Source organism: Taudactylus pleione, unplaced genomic scaffold, assembly GCF_031769625.1.
Source record: "Taudactylus pleione unplaced genomic scaffold, aTauple2 ptg000016l, whole genome shotgun sequence".
In the NCBI taxonomy this organism is placed as follows: domain Eukaryota; kingdom Metazoa; phylum Chordata; class Amphibia; order Anura; family Myobatrachidae; genus Taudactylus; species Taudactylus pleione.
Window position 1 is genome coordinate 41,394,602 of NW_028284418.1, and position 22,378 is coordinate 41,416,979.

General features: G+C 42.5%; 1 protein-coding gene across 7 annotated transcripts in view; it reads right to left on the minus strand.

Annotated features, from left to right (window-relative positions):
* NUDT13 (nudix hydrolase 13) overlaps positions 1–22,378 on the minus strand; it is a 69,169-nt gene that overhangs the window by 6,496 nt on the left and 40,295 nt on the right. For 6 of the 7 annotated variants that reach the window (XM_088473676.1, XM_088473684.1, XM_088473695.1 and 3 more), the window contains exons 4-7: positions 13,340–13,447; positions 10,451–10,557; positions 4,900–5,025; positions 3,120–3,231 (exon numbers count right to left, since the gene is read on the minus strand). In XM_088473676.1, coding sequence (XP_088329802.1) covers positions 3,120–3,231; positions 4,900–5,025; positions 10,451–10,557; positions 13,340–13,447 — 453 coding nt within the window. The remainder of the gene's footprint in view (positions 1–3,119; positions 3,232–4,899; positions 5,026–10,450; positions 10,558–13,339; positions 13,448–22,378) is intronic. The other variant, XM_088473714.1, reaches the window with a different exon arrangement.

Consider the following 22,378-nt stretch of genomic DNA (forward strand, 5'->3'; position numbering starts at 1 on the left):
CCTCTTTCTGAGACCTTTAATCCTTTATGGACAATTAAATATCCAACACACAAATAGACCAAATTTTATTATTTTCTTTATTATTTTTATAATAAAGTTTGTAATTACATACATTATTCTTATCACTATCACATACTAAAAATATTTAGAACACTTCCCACGATTACTAATTATTTATTTTCATAATATTTGTAATCATGACGTAGTGTATTCACATAATTTACTGATCACCTTATTTATAAACGTGTTTAGTAGTTAATATAGGTCCTGATATTAATTTAGATTCTGAGACCTTTATTTCTTTATGGACAATTAAATATCTAGCACAAATAGATTTATTTTATTATTACTTTTATAATAAAGTCTTATAATTACATATATTATTTTTATCACTATCACATACTAAAAATATTTAGACCACTTCCCATGATCACAAGTTATTTATTTTTATAATATTCACAATCATGATGTGGTGTATTCACATATTTTACTTTATTTATAAACACATTTAGTAGTTAATATTAATTTATATTAGCTATATAATATATTATTTATAATACATCACGGTAGAGTTAGGTTAATATTAATACATGTATAAAAAATGTTTGCTGATATATTTTAATTATTTTATATATTTATATTTTTAGCATAGTCTAGTATTCATTTCAACACATACACTTTTTTTTTATAATATTATTTTAGTTACTAGTATTTTTATTTATTATTTTTTTTTACTTAATCACAATTTATAATCACATGAGTATATTTTGTATGTAAACACAAATACTTAACATAATTTTTATAAGACACTAAAATATAATCTATGATATTACATTTAAAGATATTGTGATATCTGTATATGATATAGAATTTGTTACGATCAATATGATACTGAGACATTATACATAAGTACACAGTTAACTTTTTATTTTAAGAGTTTTTTGGATATATGTGTGTGTATAATAATTTATATATGTGTACACATATGGATTAAATATAATTAATGTTAATAATATCAAGCAATATCTATTTGTTTTTGGTTTTAGTAAAGATCAATGTATAACAATTTTTCTGCTGAACGCAATGCTTTTTACACGTTTCCCTTTTTCTTTTTTTATGAATGGTACTATCTCTAATATAGTAATTAATTAGGATTGGCTACCATATGTGAATGGGAGGAGTTTACTGAATAAAACTTCAGTGAACCCAGGCATCTGGTTCACTCCATGAGGAAGCTTAGGTGAAACGTACATTGGAGGAGCCTGCTGGGGATGTGTTTCATCTAGCACTAACAGTTGCCCCTATACCTATCTTTACTTTGTCTATAATCAAATCAATCTTGTCTAACATTGTATTTATCTGGCTGAATGTATGCAGAGGAGTATGCCTGTGATAGATTCCATGTTGTTACAAACTGCTGACACATGCATTTGTGCCATTGATTACTCACCTGCTGTTAAACTACCACACATATCAGGCAGATTTCCTGCTGCAGCATAGATGGGCTGACATAATATTATTACAAACAACAGCTGAGGTTAAACAGCATAGATGGTGAAAGCATGTCTATGAATAAAATATATGCTGATTTGATCTCCTTTGCTTGTATTTAATAGCTCTATTTATCTGCTGCACAATTAGGCTGAATGCATGCTGTACTAATTAGTAATAGCAATTGCTGGTTAATAATCCATCGGAATAATGTGTCTGTGAGAGCTGCTGATACATGCATTTGTGCCATCTGGCTTTATTATTCACAGGCTCTATCAATTACAACATATATTAGTTTGAGCATATACTGAAGCATAGACGGGCTGGTACAGTGTCATTCCAAGCAGCAATTATTGCCAAACAGCGCAGACGGTGAAAGCTAGTTCATTTATAAAATATATGCTGAGTCGGTCTCCGCGACCCATATATATCAGCGCCATTTGTCTAATGCATAATTAGGCTGAATGCATGCTGCAGCAAACATAAATTAGTATTTATGCGGAGTTATTCAGTCACAATGGAATGACTGGTGGTACTGTAAATAATAAAAGCAAATGCATGATCATTATCCAGGATTATTCTGAGGACTTGTAAAGTATAATATACAAACTGAATCAGGAATAATTACCTAATATATCCACAGTGATAATAAATTAATTTGTGCCCATACAATTCTCCTGGTGGGAGCAACTAACAGTTTTGAATGTGGCAAATCAGTGGTTAATATTAAACATTACACTGTTAATAAATAAGCACAATAAATAATTGTAACCACATTATTTATATCAATTTATATAATTGACTATTAGTCACATTTGCAATACTCTCCACTAGTGAGCAATTGAATCATTCCACGAGTGAGAAATTTAGTCAAAAATACAATCTACTTTAGTGATAAGAGATCACATTTGAATCCAGAAGTAAGATAATAGACACAGATAATGTATATGATACACAATATAAATTTTATTCCACGGTATAGGAAATAAAGTGCACGTTATTTGAGCAGTTCAATACAGAGATTTGTCATATCAATATTTTATGTAATTATCGTAACTAATTACACACTGTAATCAGATACAAAATAACTAAGGATGGCTTCAGCCACAGAAAATATCTTTTGAGTATCTGTGCAGTAATAGATAGTAATGTTATGATACATGAAATGACTGCAACTAATTTTCAATCTATGGTGTATTGAATACACAAACCTCATTACAGGTCTTTTATATATAAGATTTAAAACAGTAATAAAAATATTTCACCACATTTTTTGGAAAAAGTTTTTATTTAAGAATTAATAAAAGTTATATTTTATATTTCATATAAATGTGATTAGTGCTCCATACAACTATCTCTTTTTTGTTATATCAGATATTAAACCATAGTGGGTAGCAACTCTCCTATTTGTAATATTAAATAATATAAATAAATATTTCAGGAGGGTATATCACAGACTGGTGCGTTTGCTTTTCTTATCTATATTTAATTAATAGTAGCCTCTGTAATAAGGTAGACAAACGTATAACTAGCTTTTACAAAATTAGTATTTATGATCCAGTAGCATAATTATTTGCCAGCTCTTAATTTCACCCAAGCATTCAGTCCCATATGTAACATATCCTTACCAATCTCACAGAAACCTGCAAGTGCCGTGTACATCCCAGCTGGGAAGCTCTCCTGGTGGGCGAGCAAGCAGCGGTTTCTGCTAGACACAAGTGTGATAATCACTGGAGACATCTAGTGCATTACAAAATAGATGGTTAGGATCAGAAAACGTTGTTTACAATCTACGCTCTAACAGATGCATGAAAAGCCAACATAGAAACGTTTTTCAAATGTCTCTGCAAATCTTTGGATTGAACAATATAAACAACAAACCAAATGGCGTAACGACCATAGATGCAGTGGGTGCGGCTACCATGGGGCCTATAGCTGAGGGAAGCTCTCTTCCTTTTCTGTGCCATTTTCTATTTCAGTTTTTTGACATTGGGCAGTACATGGGGCCCTTACAAAGGTTGCTATGGGGCCCAAAAATGACTAGTTATGCCCATGGACACACCACAATGTTGTGTCCTGCACTGCAGTTTGCGGGGCAGCTGCCAAAAGCAGCTGTTTAGAAATGGCCAATCTGGGACTTCACAGCCAACCAGGGGACTCAGATAGTTGCTTGGTAAACCAAGGCATTGTAATTGCATGTGTTATTACAATAAAGACCCCCGACAAAGTATCATACATGTGATGCCTGATTTGCAAAGTAGTTATTAAGATCTAGGGATCCCATTCGTCTACAACATAGGACATGGCCTTACAGCTCAACTCATAAGCTAACATTATTTGTAGCTTGTTATCCTGTTGATAGAACATATGAAATAAAATTAACTAAATGCAAGGTATTTACAAACTCTCCAGTATAGCCTAGCATTGATAGCTTTAAGATAAATTCATAAAGAAATGATTTTATGCATAGTCACTAGTACAGCAAAATCTGGCCAAACATGTAAAGTACTTTATGAATAATAAGCATTGCTGGTATTTTCAAACCATATAAAATATGTATTATTTGTATATGACCCAATTATACAACGGTGATCTTAATGTTTGTTCATTTAAATATTGAGGTACAATTTACCATCCAGCTCTCACCATGTATTATTCAAAGTTATCATGTGGTGCCTTCTATTCTGATTCAATACTCCTGTAAATCTTGCACAATGCAATAGCTTGCAGGATTAGTGGCAAGGAATGTGTGTGACATCTTTATGGTAGAGTATGACATCATTGTAGACTGTTCATGTCAAGAAAGGACTGAGGAGCTAGCAGTATTTTTGGTCACCATTTTATGCCTTGAACACGTCACAAACTTACACCCAACTTTGTAGCCACAGGTTTTGTTTGCAAAATACAAATCACTATGAGGCATCAATAAAACTTCAAATACTACTCTAATATATCAGACACAACTAAGCCTCACACATGAGAATAACAAAATAAAACAAAACATTTGCTTAAACATGTACACAATAATTGCAAACGCCGTCAGCAAGGTACCGCAAAAGCCAGACAGCCAATCACAGGCGATACACTAGTGCTGGCAACTATCATTATCTGCTATTTGCAACTGTATCTGACCACTGTGTGTTTGCAATTGCACGAACATGTCCTTACTGTTTCTCTAGGAGCAGGCTGGAGCATGTGCATAAATTATGCAAATCTGAGTAGGTGTGCGCGCCGCACACTTCTGGGAGTGCACAGAGCAATTGCACACAAGATACGTGCTTGCTAACTAGAGTACTCTGATTCAGCACCAAAATATACCCAGAGGAGAAGCATAAGGCCATATGTAGCATTTACACTTCTCTGTTCTAGACACAATTAGTCAAAGCCCATGTTTGAGGTTTCACTCACCTGTGGGTAGTAGATCATTCCATTAGCACTGCACACTCGCTTACTCCCAGACAGGTTTTTCTGGGTGAGCTTCCCTGATTTGGTGCAGTATTGGTTAGTCTCATGCCAGCGCAGAAGGGCATGTGCCTATATTATAAGAGTAAAGCTTTAGGTAAAGAAGCAGTAGATTAATGCAAATTCATTTTCAATACTTTGTGAATAGTTGCTACTGTGTATTCAGATAAATATTTCTACACCTATACCTGATTATGGAGCTCTCTGTAAAAATTGATAGCTACATTTTTTACTTGATTACTTGATCAATTAATTTAAGAGGCACATTTTTTTAGTTCATTGTGTAATAATTCTGGCCGCCCTCATGAGCATCTGTCCATAAATGAGTTGCTTGCCCTTTTCCGTTTTATGAGCAGTATTTGAGGTTATGCTCTCCTGAGAGATCTGGAGTCTCCAGCAGGGCCGTATCTAGGTAACTAGGGGTGTGGGAGCGGTGCAGTCGCACAGGACGCAAGGGTGGCACCGTCACTGGCCCACGGCACCTGCATGTGGTTTGCAGGGTGTCTGGAATGGCACCCTACAGCCAGTAGTACTGCTGCAGAGATGCCCCGAGCATCCAAGGGATGTTCCAGGCAGGCACCCTGCAGCCTGTGGAGGCGGAGCTGCCCGTAGCATCCTTAGGACATTCTAGGTAGTGCTCCACTTCGTATCGTCAGTGGCCCCACCCCCTAGGCATGATATCACGGGTTTAGGGGGCAGGGCCAACACAGTGTAAGATAGTGTAATATCAATGACATTGTGAATGCATTTTTCAGAAATAACATAAAAAAGAAAATCAGAAATCAAAAGGGGGAGGGTGGAACACAGGGGTTGTAGGAAAACACATCAAGGTACGTATCTATTCTATGAAACCAAGCAGCTATCGGAGGGGGCTGAGGGGCCCTCCAATAAACCAGGATTATCGCTTCTGCTGCATTGACAAATTGTTTGAGTAGAGACCAGCAGTGGCTCCTGCCCTCTTACCGCTGCTGTTGGTCGGGCCATGGCCGGCTGGGTCCCGATGCAATAGATCTGGTAGGCGCCGGGACCGGCGCATGTGCATGGGTGGCGGTGACGCCACACATGCGCATGACACCGGCTTCTGGGGGCTGCATTCACTGCAAGCCGCGTAGGGCTGCCCTAAAGGCCCTATTAGCGCTCTTCTAATCGCAGCCCGGACTGGCAGTCCCAGGGGGAGGAGACACCACCCCCTGGGGCTGCCTGTCCTGTGCGTGACTGGCAGGTGGCACTTCCAATGGGAAGTAACAGACTGCACTGGCTCACTGAAGTGGAGGATTTTACTGGTGGGGCTGCAGCCCCTAGGTAAATCCGCTGCTGGTAGAGACTTCTTTTATCTACAGATAGGTAAGTCTATTAGGGTAAGCAACCAGGAACCAGGTTCAGCTGGCACCCAGTTTCCAACAACCACCTTAGTGTTCTGAATAATGGTATTCCGGAACTCCCGGAGTTTTGGACAAGTCCACGAAATATGGAAGAGGGACTCTAGTGTATCTCCACATCACCAACAGGAGTTGGGAAGATCCAGGAACATTTTACACAAAACACTGGAACGCCTATACCATCTGGTGAGAAATTGAAAGTATATCTCAATTACGGATACACTTTGAGAGGAGACTTGAGTATAAAGAAAAAAATTGGAAAGAAAACTATAATGGATTTCAGCTAACAATTTATATACATCGGAAGAATGTGAGGAAGTGCTACAGAAGAGGCGCATAAATATACAATGATGTTATATCTTAAATTCTTCAAATTTATGTACTAATAACCAGTGGCAGATTTTACCTAGGGGCTGCCTGATTCAGAGACGGACGCAAAGCTGATATTTCCATAGAATGAGCAATTGTTTGATATTGCGCATTCGCGAGCACTGCACTGTGTGCTTGGATGTCACTAGCATATTTTAGTAACTATGATCTGCGAGAGTATGCTGTTGTGATTGCATTACTGTCAGTATCTGAATCAGGCCCTGTGTTCACAGGGGTGGTTTAAGAACACTGCAGGCTTTAGCTATGTTACACTTAAGTCATTCACTGATCCGCATGATGCAAACACTTTGCAACATTTTGTATAGCACATTTAAAAAAAAAAAAAAAAAAAAAAAAGAATATATATATATATATATATATATATATATATATTTTATTTTTTTTACAGCCCCTGGCAATATACTTTACATTATGGATAATCACTGTCATAGTCATTATAGTCAAGGAGGCAGTAACTGCAGTTAAACAAGTCTAGGCAAGAGAAAGCCAGGCAGCTATTCCCTTCTATAAGCAATTTGTTTTAATTTATTTTTTAAAATATCTGCTTCCAGGCAGTACATTTTGTTACAGCAAGCCTCTAGACCGGAGGAAAGAATGACACATTTAAGACACTGGTATAGCTCTCCTAGAGGCACTTATCTGTCCCCTTCGTTGGGACTTGCAAAGAAATCACAAAGATATGCTAAACCTAAAGGAGGTGTCTGATAGTAAATAACCAAATATGTTTTAAAATGACTTCATTCATTGGAGTAACACACAAATCCTAAATTCCTTACATTATGAATGAACAATGAGGTAGCCTCGAATTATAGACAAAAGCTGGGAAATGTTGGTGCAGTAAGAAACCATAGAGGATCAAACGACTCACGATGAAAAAGACAACTTGCTAACTGTACACAGGAATAGACTGGTATCATCAAATTGTCAGAGATATTTGCATAAAAGGGTGTATGACTGGAGCCATCTTCCTTAAATACTAATATTATTTTTACAGAATCACTCTCAGTAGACAGCAGATGTCAGTAGAGAAGAACTAAAAATGCTCTGTCGTTTTTGTAAGAAGAACAATGCAGTGTGGCACTTCCTACAACTCTCACAGCTAGCCTGCGATAACTATCATGATTTCAGATAAGCCATCGCCCTTATACGATAACCATTTTCAGGAAATCATCATGGCATCAGCTGATTTTTGTATATTAGCCAAAATATAAAGCATGTCCTCTTCTCTATTAAACAGTCAGAACTAATGACAAAGGTCTCACTCCAAGTGTCCCCTGTGTAATCAGAACGGGAGCAGAAAGGCCATAGTGACCCCCCTGTAACCGGCCCTTGCTTATCACGAATTAGGGCAAAATCAATAAAAGCACTTGTTATTAATAAAAACTATAAACAAATACTCCCCACCCTTTGTTTTAGATCCCTTCTATTTCAGCTTTCTCATGTTCATTTTCTTTCTATCAGTTCTCTCTTTTACTTTGTCTTTGACTTTAATGGTACCTTTGGGTTTTTATGCATATATACGACGATACAAATATATATTTAAAGAAATAAGATGTTTCTTTTACTGCTTTGTTTTCTTTGATATTTCAGGGGCAATTTGTACACTGGTCGCTATACCAGTGGAAGCAGGAGGCCTGACGAGCCTTCACCTGTCATACCCAGGTGTGTTCTTCCAATCTGACGTAATTTCTGTTTTGCTATAAAGCAGAGAATAGCGCTGAATGGGAGTAGTAGTTGGCCTCTACTTCACCTAACCACCTCTGCACATTGCAGTGAGCTCTCACTGTGCACCCAATCAAATAAGGAGAAGTAACAAGTGCAGTATGTCTAGACATGGGGGTGATGTGAGTGACATGCTGGATAGGTGGGGGCTGGTGTGCACTGGGGCACATGCCCTGGGCGCCATCAGCCCGGCGGCGCACGAAGGGGGGGGGGGGGGGGATGGGCAGGTCAGTGCACTGACAGTGTGACAGTGAGCGTTCTACCCGGTGGTGGTGGTGTGTTTGTTTTAGCAGCCAGTAAGAGTCAGACAGACTCTCATTGGCTGCTGCACCCAGGGCCGGAGCCAGACTGGAGCTCACTCATGAGCTTGGACTTCCGGCTCCCGCAGTGGGTGAATGACATCTCTGCCATAGTGTTTTATGTGTAAGGGGCACCTCTGGGGGCACTGTGTAAGGTGGCACTACTGGGGGCACTGCATAATGTGCACTACAACAGGGGACATTGCATAATGTGCACTACAACAGGGGGCACTGCATAATGGGCACTACTACTGGGGGCATTTCATAAGGGGCACTACTACTGGAGGCACTGCAGAATGTGCACTACAACACGGGGCATTGCATAAGGGGCACTACAACAGGGGGCACTACAACAGGGGACACTGCATAAGAGGCACTACAACAGGGGGCACTGCATAAGAGGCACTACAACAGGGGGCACTGCATAAGGGGCACTACTACTGGGGTCACTGCATAAAGGGAACTACTAAAGGGGGCACTGCATAAAGGGAACTGCTACTGAAGACATTGCATAAGGAGTACTATTACAGTGGGCATTCGATGAGGGGCTCTACTACTAGGAGCATTGCATAAGGGGCACTACTACTGGGGGCATTTCAGTGCATATGGAATGGAAAGGAATGCTCCCAGAGTGACGAGAAACAGTTGTTGTGTCATGTTGACACGCCACATTTTTCAGTTGTCACGCCCCTAGAGGTATGCGGCCACGCCCACTTCTTCAGCGCACACGCACATAGTGGTCGTATTGGGGGTCCTCTGTTTTTCATCTTGCCCTGGCCTCCAAATACCCTAGTTACGCCACTGCTGGTGTGAGAAGCTTTGGGAAGGGGGCGTGAATGGCACGTGTGTGTGGGGGCAGTACAAGGTAGGGGTAGGGAGCATCATGTGCGAGAGTAATGGAATACATGTGAATCTGAAAGCTTGTGTGTGTCTGAGTGCTCCACAAAGCTGGTGAGTGTTAACTATAAAAATGATTACAATAAACAAAGAAGATATTCATAAGTTATAAATATCTTCTTTGTATTATTCTAATCATTTTATATCTAATCTCAGGAGTATGACAGGGGAGGCTCTGCCTCCCCTGACTGCACGTTCCAGGAGTCTAAACATATATTGCTTCTTTTCTGCATAACATCACAGGACAAGCTAGCAAATTATGTGAGAGATCTGTCAACCTTCTAACGTGGATACTACAACCACATACCTTTTTCTTCAAAAAATTTAGCATCCCAAATTACAAAGCAAATAAGCTTTTTAAGCTTTTCACTTTGAATGATTTATACTTTTAGTGATTCTCTATTAATAATTGTGTAACTGTTTTATCATGCCGATGTTGTATACACAAATTGGGGCTGATGTTCAACACACGTCACTTTTGTGAATGCTTTTCACATGTTTTCGCACTGCGCATGCTCTGGATGAAGGGTGTAACTGGGTGGTCCCAAGGTCTCTACACCTAAGCCAACTTTAGCTAGGTTGTGGTGATGCAATTGCTGGCTATGCAGAGATGTGCATGCACCTAGTTACACCTGTTTTCATGCATCTATTCTGCACCAGGGAACTCTTCATATGGGTGATGCAGGAGTTATTACGACCAATTTGCATTAAACTCTGCATCAGCCCCATTATTTGATTATATCATACTGAGAGTGGAGGTCCTGACATATACATAGAGAATACATATCACATGCATTTATGTGTTTATACCCGGGATAGCACAGCACCATATTTTCCAGCAATTTTGACAGCAACCTTAGGTAGCTCAGTGAATGTTCCGGAAAATTCTTTCTCCAAATTATCTTTTTCCAAAGTTCCTAGGAAATAACAGCAATTTAATACATAAAAATATAGCATTAGCAGTGCATTACATGTATGCAACATATTTATATTTTAAACCTATTTCGGATATGTAAAGTTATCAATATGGTCTATGTTTGGTGGTTGAGCTATTGCTATAGTTGTCTATAATAAACATTTAGTAGCTTATGTATAGTGAGTATTATTTCAGTTTGCATAGCGTAACTTGCCTGAAATCACTCTGCATGTGATCAGAAAGTGAATGTATAGGTGTTATTCCAGACATGTAAGTGTTAAGCACTTGTGGCTCCTTATAACTGGTATGAGCTGTCATACCATTACTGCTGTTATTTATCCTACCCATTCTGTTGTGTTATAGTAATGTCTAGCACTTATATTATGTACTTACACTATGGTTAGCAGTTGTGTACTTATACCCTGATACTCTGTTATTTTGAAATCATTTTATGTTTACTCTGTATGGCACAGCAGACACTTTGTGGCACCTTATAAATAAAAGATAATAATTAACAGGAGATACAGAACAGGGCGTGCTCATGCAGATCTGTATAAGCACGCATTAATACTTCTTGGAAGGCATATCAACTTGCTAGGCAGCAGGGGCAAACACATACTATTTTTTAATTCGTTTTTTTAGACGAATGTACGAACATTTTGTGAACAACTCTGTAAAAACTCCTTAGTGCCTGCTAAATAACAACAACAACAATTCACAGATATTAATGAACTAGATTTTAAGAGACATTCAAACACATCTCCAGGATTAGGAAAACATTTGTTACACTATAGTGGACAAATTAGTGAACACACATACATACACTACCATGACACACGTTTTAATATGGTCAAAAAATTGTAATTTGAATTCCACCATTTGATTTCCAAGTACTCCGGGACTTGATAGATGGGTACCAAGATACTAATGGGTAAGGTTAGGTGGAGTTCTGATGAGTAAACATGCCCCAGATACCATGATGTAGAATAGTTGCCACACATCCCAGCTGGGGTATCTACATGCCACACTAGAATGGAGGAGGGTTCCTTGCCATCAGATCCATCTACCATCTCAGCCAACCTGTGAGATATGCAAGTGGGACTTCTAAGACACCCTAGTCCTGTTCCACAAATGGATAAGTGTATTGTGAATAGATTGCATGTGTTGCACTGCTTCCAGGGCTGAGATCATAGTGCCCACTCACCTAATGCTGATGTGCATGATAGTGCACATGTTGGCGAGACAAAAGCCATGTGGAGCCGCCAGTTCATATTCTGGCAGCGGCATCCCGAAGGTTCAACATCCTGACAGGGGCTCGTAAGTATATTAACCCTCCCCTCTCCCTACCCCACAGGTTCTCAAACTCGGTCCTCAGGACCCCAAACAGTGCATGTTTTCCAGGTCTCCTCACAGAATCAAAAGTGATATAATTATCTCCACCTGTAGATCTTTTAAAATGTGTCAGTGAGTAATGAATACACCTGTGCACCTGATGGGAGACCTGGAAAACGTGACCTGTGTGGGGTCCTGAGGACAGAGTTTGAGAACCTCTGTCCTACCACAACCATCCCTTAGTGCTGCCTAACCCTAACCTCCCCCTGGTGGTGCCTAACCCAAACACCCCCCTGCCCGCACCCTAAACCTAACCCTCCCGGGGGGGTGCCTACCTCTAACCCCCCTAGGTGGTGCCTAACCCTAATCTCCCCTCCCCGGAGCCTAACACTAATTTTCCCCCGAGGGTGCCTTAACCTAAGGTATTCCACTACAACCCCTATGGTCAACATCCCCACTTTCCCTCTTTAAAAGGTTCAATACATCTTCCCCCTAATCTTGGTAAAAAAAAACAACTGAGTGACAGCATTTCTTTCCCTAAATAAGAACAGAAGCTGACCATGGCCTTGTGAGTCCTAAATGTCTAACCTTTCCCTATTGAAAATAGCCCAAAGACTACCAGGTAGAGTCCAGCTACCATTCATTCTATCCTGACCAGGACTGTGCGCTGTCCAGGATGGTGGGACCAGCAATGCTGTAGAGATCTCAGGCAAAGACTGACCCCTCCACATTCTAGGCAGACAACAATCTATTTGTCCTGTGGTTGAGGCCAGAAACACCTTCCATCAATGCAATTTAAAAAGTGTTCCATAAGGAACTAAAAAAATGAATGTAAGAAAGACAAAAGCCATGTGGACAGGTCTAATGTAGGCCACTAGTAAAAAAAAAACAGAGGGAGACCAAAGTAACCAGGTTATAAGGAGGAGAAGAAATCAGTTGTTTTTTTCTCCAGGGCTCAGCTTCCTGATGCTCGGTACACCGACAGATCGGTCGATCAATTGAACAGCCGATATATTGTGTACAGACGATATGTCTGTGAACGATATTGTTCACAGACATATCACGTCGGCTGTGCAGCACACCCAATTGTAGATATATCTGCACATCATGGTGTGTGTACAGGCGGTCACACTTCTGCACAAGCCGCTGAGGATGGGGTCACGACGCAACCCCCGGCAAGCGGGACCGCAGATGATAGTTGTTCAGAGTGTATGAATAACCATCATCTGCAGATATATCTGTCAGGTGTGTACCCACCTTAAGAGTGAAACACAGCCCCTGATCTGCATATGTAGATAGATTAATAAATAAAACAGATTTGATGTATACAATTGACTTTATTTATGAACCAGAAAAAAAACAGAGGAGGCAGTCAATAATCCATGTGCTATAGGGCAAAATATATTTTCATCGTCTATATAATGTTGTTGCTAAATATAAAATACACTCACCAAGATCCAATGCAAACTCTGCAATGCATGAATTTGAGCAGCCAACAAGTACCGAGTCTTCTAAATTAAACTTGTTCTTTCCAGATTGATCGAGGATTTTCAATAAATCTATAATTCAGCACAGTAAAAGTATAGCATTTTTAAATTGCTTATTCAGAGAAACCATGTATGGATAAAACGTCAGGTTACTGTGACAGCACTTACAAATATTGTATCATATAGGGGAAACAAGTATTTTGAACTGTTTAAGCAAGGTTGTTTCCGCCACAGATGTGTGCTATAGCAGAAAGCGTGACCTAAATCACATATGTGGGCACTTAACATCTTAGCACATCATTGCAATGTTCCCAAAGTTTTGCAGGAAAAAAGATAGAAAGAAAGAAAGACAAGGCTATGTACATTTGGGTACATGGGTTAAATAATTTATGGGTGACCCCTTTTTATGGTCTGATTTGTGTAGCCTTTTACAGTTAAGGTATGTAGTTTTGGGGTTGAGTTGCTGATTTAAAATAGTGATTTCCTGGTTGGGAGGTCTCTTGCCTCTTTGGAAGTTCCCACCTTTCAATAAATAATTAAAGAAAGCTTTTCCCTTCTGTGTCTTTTCCCCTGTTCATCTGGTGTGGAAATGTAGGCTGATATCAGCCAATAGGAAATTTATATTATTTTTGTATCATAGTTTTCTGAAATATTCAGTCGAAACAAATCTAAAAGAAACATCGCCCGATTGTATTTTAAATTCCCTTATCCTAAGCCTGATATAAGACTTAAATTTTATCTAAATTGCAACCGGAAATTTGACAGATGGACACAAAAGAAAACAGCTATGTTGGGGCAAAGGTCGTCTCCTTACATAAAGGAACCAATTTGGTACAATTCTGATTCTCTAATGTTTTGAAGCACAATTCACCTTGTGTTGATTGAAAATTGACTGCACTAGAAGGCGCCTTTTTGCTGGATTTTTTTTTTTTTAAATAAAAGTTTTATTGAAACACCATGAGAATGAATTTACAATATTCATTTGTAAATACATAATATTGGACTATTTTTAATTTTTAGATATTCCCTGGCTCACTACAGGGTTCGTTAGGAAAAATGGCTGCCACCTGGCTATTTTCAGGAAGATGGTGCACTTACAACAAAGCGCCACGGACATATATGTGAGCAGCAATTGCATCAAACTTTCGGTCTCATATCCTCAATGTATCAGATTTATTCCTCATTTATTCCTTGAGGTACTGATTGGGAAGGGTGTGGGTCCATGAATTCATGCCTTAAGCTGGTGAAGTCATGGGAAGCGACCTTGGGCTGACAATATGTTATCTGCTTCCATATAATAGTACTAAAAGGTCTATCCTTGTTAAATACTGAGATTCCAATAGGTCTAACCTATTTTTATTACTAAGAGAGTCAATTCAAGCTGGAGCAATTAGCAAATACAATATAAAATCCATTTCAGCAGAGATCTAATAGTAATGCCTTGCATGCAATGTCATCCTAAGGATGTCACATATGGAAGTCACTGGGTTATAGCACTCCTATCATACTGCATTAAACAGTTCCATTTTGAACTCTGTTCGTACAGATTTCTGACCACATACCTGTACATGATGCCTGACACTGACCACTACCAAAGATTGTAAATATGATTAAGCGATTAGGTTGAGATTATTTGAAATGTTAAGGTGCCCACACACATAGCGACATTTTACACGATTTGGCTGATTTCGACGAATCGTGACGACGAATCGGGTAAAAAATAAGTACAAATCGTGAGTTTATAAATTACCATACATTACATTTAAAAACACACATTATTTAAAGCTGGGGGTCTTCTACCTTTCGGTCTCCAGCTGTTGTGGAACTACAGATCCTAGGATGACCTGCCACCCACCTTTGAAACTGTTTTTAGGGCATCCTGGGATCTGTAGTTCTACCACAACGACAGGCCCAAAGGTGGAAAACCCATACTGTCAAACAAAGAAAAACATTATATTACCAAGAAATAAACACATAACATTCCTGTAAAAGAAAACATGATTAGAATAACAAACCTTTAAAAACCTGTAAAAAAGAAAATATTAAAACATTAAAAATGTGAACTATAACAACATTACATTTAACAAAACTATATACACAAATATTTAAATGTCCTTTTTTTTCTTATTCATAGACAATGTCCATGGATTCAGAACGTGAATTCGTTACAGGATTCATTGAAATCCTGCACTCGAAAGACTGTCTGTGGAAGATCAGTTCTCGGAAGTACCACAATAAGTCGCACAAGTTGGCCGCACTCGAGGTGTATACGAAAAAATACATATCTGATGCAGACCTGAAAACTGTACAGCAAAAGATTCAAAATCTCCACAATCTCCACAAGTACCACAATAAGTCGCACAAGTTGGCCGCACTCGAGGTGTATACGAAAAAATACATATCTGATGCAGACCTGAAAACTGTACAGCAAAAGATTCAAAATCTCAGGACAGTGTACATCAAAGAAAAAAAGAAGGTGGATGACTCCAAAAAATCAGGAGCGGCTACAGATGAAATATATACTCCTGCGCTGTGGTACTACCAAATGATGTCATTCATCAGTGAACAAGAGCCTCAAAGGGAATCAATTACCTTGATGTCTGAGCGTGAGGGAGATGAGGAGGTTGCAGAAGTCTTGGTAAGTAGTGACACAGTTTAAACCAAAATCCTTAATGTTTTTGTTGTTAAATCCCAAATATCCAATTTAGTCAGTAGTTCACAGACAGTCCTCCTGCCATGGTACAGCACCTGGTCCATTGAAATAGGTCATGTACTCCTCCCTCACTTCTTTGGCACGTGCGGTGGATGTTGTTGTAGTTGGTGGTGCAGACACAGATGTCAAATGTTCAATGTCCTCCAGGGGTCCTACACCTTCTGGTCTAGCAGGGACTGGTCCTCGTTGAGTAGATTTTCTTCGCATAAAGTTGTGCAGCACACAGCACGCCATCACGACCCAGTCTATCTTCTCCACATGTAGATTGATGGTGGTGTGGAAAATGCGGAAGCAGTTGCTCATTATTCCAAACGCATTTTCCACAATGCGCCGTGCCCGGGATAGACGGTAGTTGTATATCCTTTTCTCTCTGGTCAGGCCCCTGTGTGCAAATGGCTTTATCACATGTTCATTTAATGCAAAAGCCTCGTCTGCAACAAAAACGTAATTTAGGCCGTGCTTTGTCTGGTCCAGTGAGGGCAGGTTGAGGGTTTTGTTGGCGAGTCTCTGGTAGAAAGCCGTCTTTTTGAAGGACCCACCATCCGAAGCACGCCCATTCTTGCCGACATCCACAAACAGAAATTAGTAGTTGGCATTCACCACTGCCATGAGAACGATGCTGAAGAATCCTTTGTAGTTGTAGTAATATGATCCGGTGTTGGCAGGTGGGTTGATGCGGATGCGTTTCCCATCGATGGCTCCTCCGCAGTTAGGGAAATATGAGATATGGTAAGAACTTACCCTTGCTATCTCTATTTCTACGAAGTCCATAGGGTTCCACAGGATACCTTGGGGTATAGGCGATGGCGGCAGACATCCAGGCACCACAGAGTTAAATTTTCAGCCTCACAGGATGCACTGGGGTCCCTCTCCTATACCCCGCCCCCGAGCCTCAGGCCACTCAGTTTCGTAGCAAGCCATAGGCCCGAGCAGGAGCAAAAAAGAGAGAGAAGAGTCTGGAACACACAAGAATCACATTCTCACCAGAAGGAGAAGGAGAAACCGGTGACCAGATCAAAGCCCATCTGCAGTACAGGTGCGACAGGGCGGGAGTCCTGTGGAACCCTATGGACTTCGTAGAAATAGAGATAACAAGGTAAGTTCTTACCATATTTCATATTTTCTACTTCAGGGTCCATAGGGTATATACAGGATACCTTGGGGATGTCCCAAAGCAGTATCCTTTAAGGGTGGGGACGCTCCTGTGATGTAAGGAGAATCCGCCGCCCAAAGGAAGCATCCTGAGAGGCGAAGGTATCAAAATCATAATACAGTACCTTACAAAAATATGGACAGATGACCACGTGGCAGCCAATCACCGCTGAAGAGCCACGTCGAGCTGTCCACGAAGGACCCACAGACCTAGTGGAAGAGCTTTAATAGAGGATGGAACAGGAAGACCTGTGAATCCATCCTGCCAAAGTTAGCGTAGTGGCAAGCCAACCCTTTTTATGGAAACCAGAAAGGACAAAACCGAGAGTCTGATTTCCTAAATGGACCGTTACAGTCAACTTAAATTCTTAGCACCCATACCACAGCCAAAGAGGCCTCACCAGCAGACAGGACTGGGGAAGTAAAGGCCGGTACTATAATTTCCTCATTGATGTGGAAACTAGACACCCCCGTAGGTAAAAAACCAGGGCAAGTGCGAAGCACTGCCCTGTTCCTAGGAAAGATGAGAAAAAGGGAGGTCTACATGACAGAGCCTCCCATTCTGAGATCCTACTGGCCAAATCAAGAGCCAGAAGGAATACAGTCCTAGCCGTAAGCCATTTGAAATCCACTGAGCCCAGTGGATCAAATGGCGGTCCTCAGAGAGCCCTAAGGACCACAGCCAAATCCCAAGGAGCCACAGGTGGAACAAAGGGATGCTGAATATAACGTACACCCTGCACAAAGGTGCGGACATCAGGAAGAGTAGCAATCCTACACTGAAACTATACTAACAGGGCAGAAACCTGCACCTTCAGGTAAGCAAGGCGAAGACGGTTATCTAAGCCCACCTGTAGGAAAGTCAACCTCTGGATATCCGGAATACCAGAGGAGCCTAGCCTCTAGGGCGACACAACTGAAAGAAAGTATACCATACCTAATGGTAAATTCTTGCAGATAAAAGCTTCCGAGCTCTTAGCATGGACAGAGCCCCTGTTAGCTATAGAGCTGGATAAACTCCTAGACCTTAAGAGGGCAGTCTCCATCGCCACACCGTCAAGGACAGACAACCCAGGTCTGGGTATCAGCCAGGATCCTGAGACAACAGGTCCGGGCGTAGAGGCAACAGCTTCGGAGTGTTAACTGAGAGGCTCCGAAGATCTGAGTAATAGTGCCATCTGGCCCACGCTGGAGCTATCAGCAGGAGCGTGCCTCCTTCTTGCTATTACTGGAGGAAGAAGGGATAACGGAGGGACGAGGTACACAACTTGGAAGGCCCACTGGACCTACCTACGTCTATCAGAAGAGTCTCATCACTGAAAGGCTCCACTTGTTCACCAGAAGATTGAACACCTCCTGATAAAGAGGACATTTCCCTGAATGCACGTCTTGACGGCTGAGAAAGCCTGCTTTCCATCTGAGGAATCCTGAATGAACACTGCCGATGACGGCAGGGATATAGCCTTCCACCCAAGCCATAATTTGGGACACCACTGTTAGTGTCGCCTGACTTCGGGAACCTCCTAGGTTTACATAAGCCATCATGATGGCGTTGTCAGACTGTACCTGCACGGTATTTCCGTGGAGGACCTGTCCTGCATGCTGGAGAACCTTGAATACTGCTCAGAGTTCTCAGAGGTTTATGGGAAGCGCAAAAACTACTGGTGTCCACCTGCCCTGGAACAAGTGTGGACCCGTCACTGCTTCCCAGCTACGGATACTGGCATCCGTCGGCAGAAGGACCCTGTCCGCAATCCCAAAGGGGGTGCCCCTTGTTTAGGTGAGCTTTCCGCAGCCACCAGGCCAGAGAGAGACAAACCTCCGGGGAAAGCCTATTGACTTTATCCTATGGGGCAACCCATCCCATCCGGAGAGGATCAAGTTTTTCAGAGGTTTAGAGTGAAGCTGGGTACTCTCCACCATGTCGAACAGCGACACCCTGGAACCACATTGCCAAGTGAATAGACACTCGGCGACTCTGCAAGCAACTGCGTACCTTTGCCTGTAATGCAGAGATCTTTTCCTCAATCACAAAGATCCTCAGATATTGGGATATGGAGCATCCTCTGTGAAGAATCAGAGAGGACCATTTCCAGTTTATCAGTCAGCCCTAACATAGCAACACAGATATTGTCCGTTGCATATGGTACTGAAGTATCTCTGGAGACCCTGGTAACAACAGGAGGTCGCCCGGATAGGGTAACAAGCGGACCCCCTGCATCCGCAGGTGGGCTGCCATAACTGCCATGACCCTGGTAAACCGTGAGGCGCGGAGGCCAGACCAAGGGGCAATGCCAGAAACTGGAAATGCTTATCGACCACTGCAAACCTGAAGAAAACACTGGTGTGCTAAGAAAAGAGGGATATTCAGGTAGTCACCCTGAATATATCCAACGACACCACAAAATTCCCAGGCTCCATTGAATGATGGAATGCAGGGTCCCCCTCCCGAACTGAGGAACCCTTAAGAATTTGTTGAAGGATTCGAGGTTGAGAATGTCCTGGTAAGACCCATTGGGTGTCTGTACCAGAAAGAGGATGGAGTAATACCTCGTTCCCCTTTGGGGCAACGGAATAGGTACTATAACTCCTGCCTGGAGCATAGAGTGTAACATCCTCAAAAATTACAGGGCCTTGTCCTGAATTGACAGAAGACCTGTAACGAAAAACCGTCTGGGAGGCTTTTACCGGGAGGAGAGGACATAACTTCAAGAAAATACTTCTTACCCCAGTGTCCGTGGTGGTCAGACACCAGCACTGGGCGAACTGGAGAAGCCAGCCTCCAACTCTGGGGTCTCCCGAGAGGAGGCCCATCTCGTGAGGCTGAAGGCTTATAGTCCAATTTGGGAGTAGGACGTCTTGTACTCCAAGCCTGTTCTTATGGCTGAGCAGATTTTCTGGCTACTGACTGTCTTGGAAAGCTGTATTTTAGACTTACCCTGGCCTCACAGGGCCGAAAAGACGAAGCCCCAGACCCTGATGGGACTGTAGCCGATGGCAGACACGCAGACGTTGCTGCTGCCTGCGGGGCCACAATTGCGTCCAGACGAGGGCCAAACAGGACTTGTCCCGTAAAAGGCAAAGCATTCCAAATGGAATCTGCATCCGCTTTCCAAGAGCGCAACCACAGGGAGCGGCAAGCCGCTACTGCTGCCGAGGAGATTCTGGAAAGGAGTAGGCTATATGTAAGACCGTCTCATTATGAACGTGGCAAAGTCTCTGAGAATTTGCCACTATCCACCTGCTTTGCTGGAGAGTCAGTGTGCAGAGACCCAGTTACCTACTCAGCGCTCCATGGCTCTGGCCCCCCAGCACACGGCCATAGCCGGCATGGAAGCCCCTCCAGCAAGGGAATATTGGATTTTAGATATATTTGCACCTTGCAATCTGGAACCTCCTTCAAAGAGGACCTGGAGGGCATGGGCAACGTAGCACTTCTCACTAGGCCTGTAACATGAGAATCTACCCGTAAAGGTTAACTCCCATTCGGAAATGTAATTATCCGCAAAGGGGTATGCAAAAGGTCAACCGTTTTCGAGGCTGGAAATGCTTACCCAGATTTTCCACGCCTCATCTAAATGATCCACCTGACCAGATAGAGGAATTACAGTGGCAACACCCTTATCCTTAAAGAAGGCATATTTGGATTTAGCCACGGGGGATATGTAATAACCAAAGCCGCACGGACTGCCCGTATAAGGCCAGGTATATAGACTTTAGACCCAGACTACGCCTCCTTTGCACTAAGGGGCTCATGTCTGAAAAAGTCAATAATGTCACAGTCATCAGACGTCATGTCCTTACTCGTCTGAGACCCGAAAGGCCGTTTAGAAGGCCGAAATGGTGACTCCCCCTGTAAAACGACCATCAGGTGCTATACCATTTGTACAATAAATTCACCCACACAGGCTCCTGCGAGACCTGGGGGGGGCGAAAAACAGGATACACTGGGGTACCATCAACTGTCCAGGGACCCCTGCATGTGATGAGACCACCACTCGCTGCGATAACCCCTATGGGGAAACGCAGGGGGCGTTGCCCACAAGGGCTGTAAGCATCTTAGCCAGCCGAGGGCGGTCCCCTTTTTGTGCAGGCACAGTGACAGAAATGGGGCATGATATATAATACAACATGCCCTCCATAAACCCTCAGCATCTACATATCCCTCCGCTAACTGCACATGATATCAGTACATTATAGCTGGAAGAGGATATCCTCGTTCACTTTCAGACATGAGGAGTGTGAACGGAGCGTATGTGACCTCCCACACAGAAAAAACACGTTTACTGTGAGGTAATAAACACCCTGCAACACCGCACCGCAAGGGCTGTAGCAGAAGAACAGGGATAGGAAAAAGGCTGACAGTCAGAAATGAAAGTACAGGCAAACAGCGCTAGCATTTAAGTCACATACAATGCACAGATAACATCCTGCATTACAAGCACTGCGATCAACTACACAGACCAGAGCCTGGTAGGAAACAGTGCTGCATACACTGACCTTAATTGAAGGAGAGGATGCGGGGGACCCGGACCGCAATGGCACCTGTATCAGCTTCCAGCAGCGTTTGCCATCCCCAGCACATGTAGTGAGAAAATGGCCACCGAGGAGCAGAGAGGAGGCGGGCCCGGGGGAGGAGCGCTGACACAGCCCGCTCAGACCGCTGTGGAATGGCACTGTGCAGCGGGGGAGACGCCGGCTGTGAGACAGGGAAGGCGTTCTCCCCTGGCCTGCTATTAACCCCTGGGACGCCGCGCTGTACCGCACATGCTGCGGTCCGCTGTCCCTGGTGGTCTAGTGGAAGGCGCAGGATCAGTACCTGGCCCCACGCGCAGCCGGTCCCCAGGGAGCCCCCTGCCTGGGGACCAAAAAGGACTGTGTTACCGGCGGGTGCCCACCGCGGGACCCAGCCACTTACCTTGTCCCCCGTGCATCCGGCCACAGTCCAGGTAGCCGGGGTCACCGCTAGCTGTGACCCCAGCTACCAACCAGCATCCCCGGATTGGTACCGGCGGGGTGTAGGAGTGACAGCATGGACGTCAATACTGACTGTCCTATGCTGGAGCACTCTAGTTGTGCAGCCACAGCTGCAAAGAAATCTTCAGGGACCTTGAAAAGACCCCCCTCTGTACGATGCG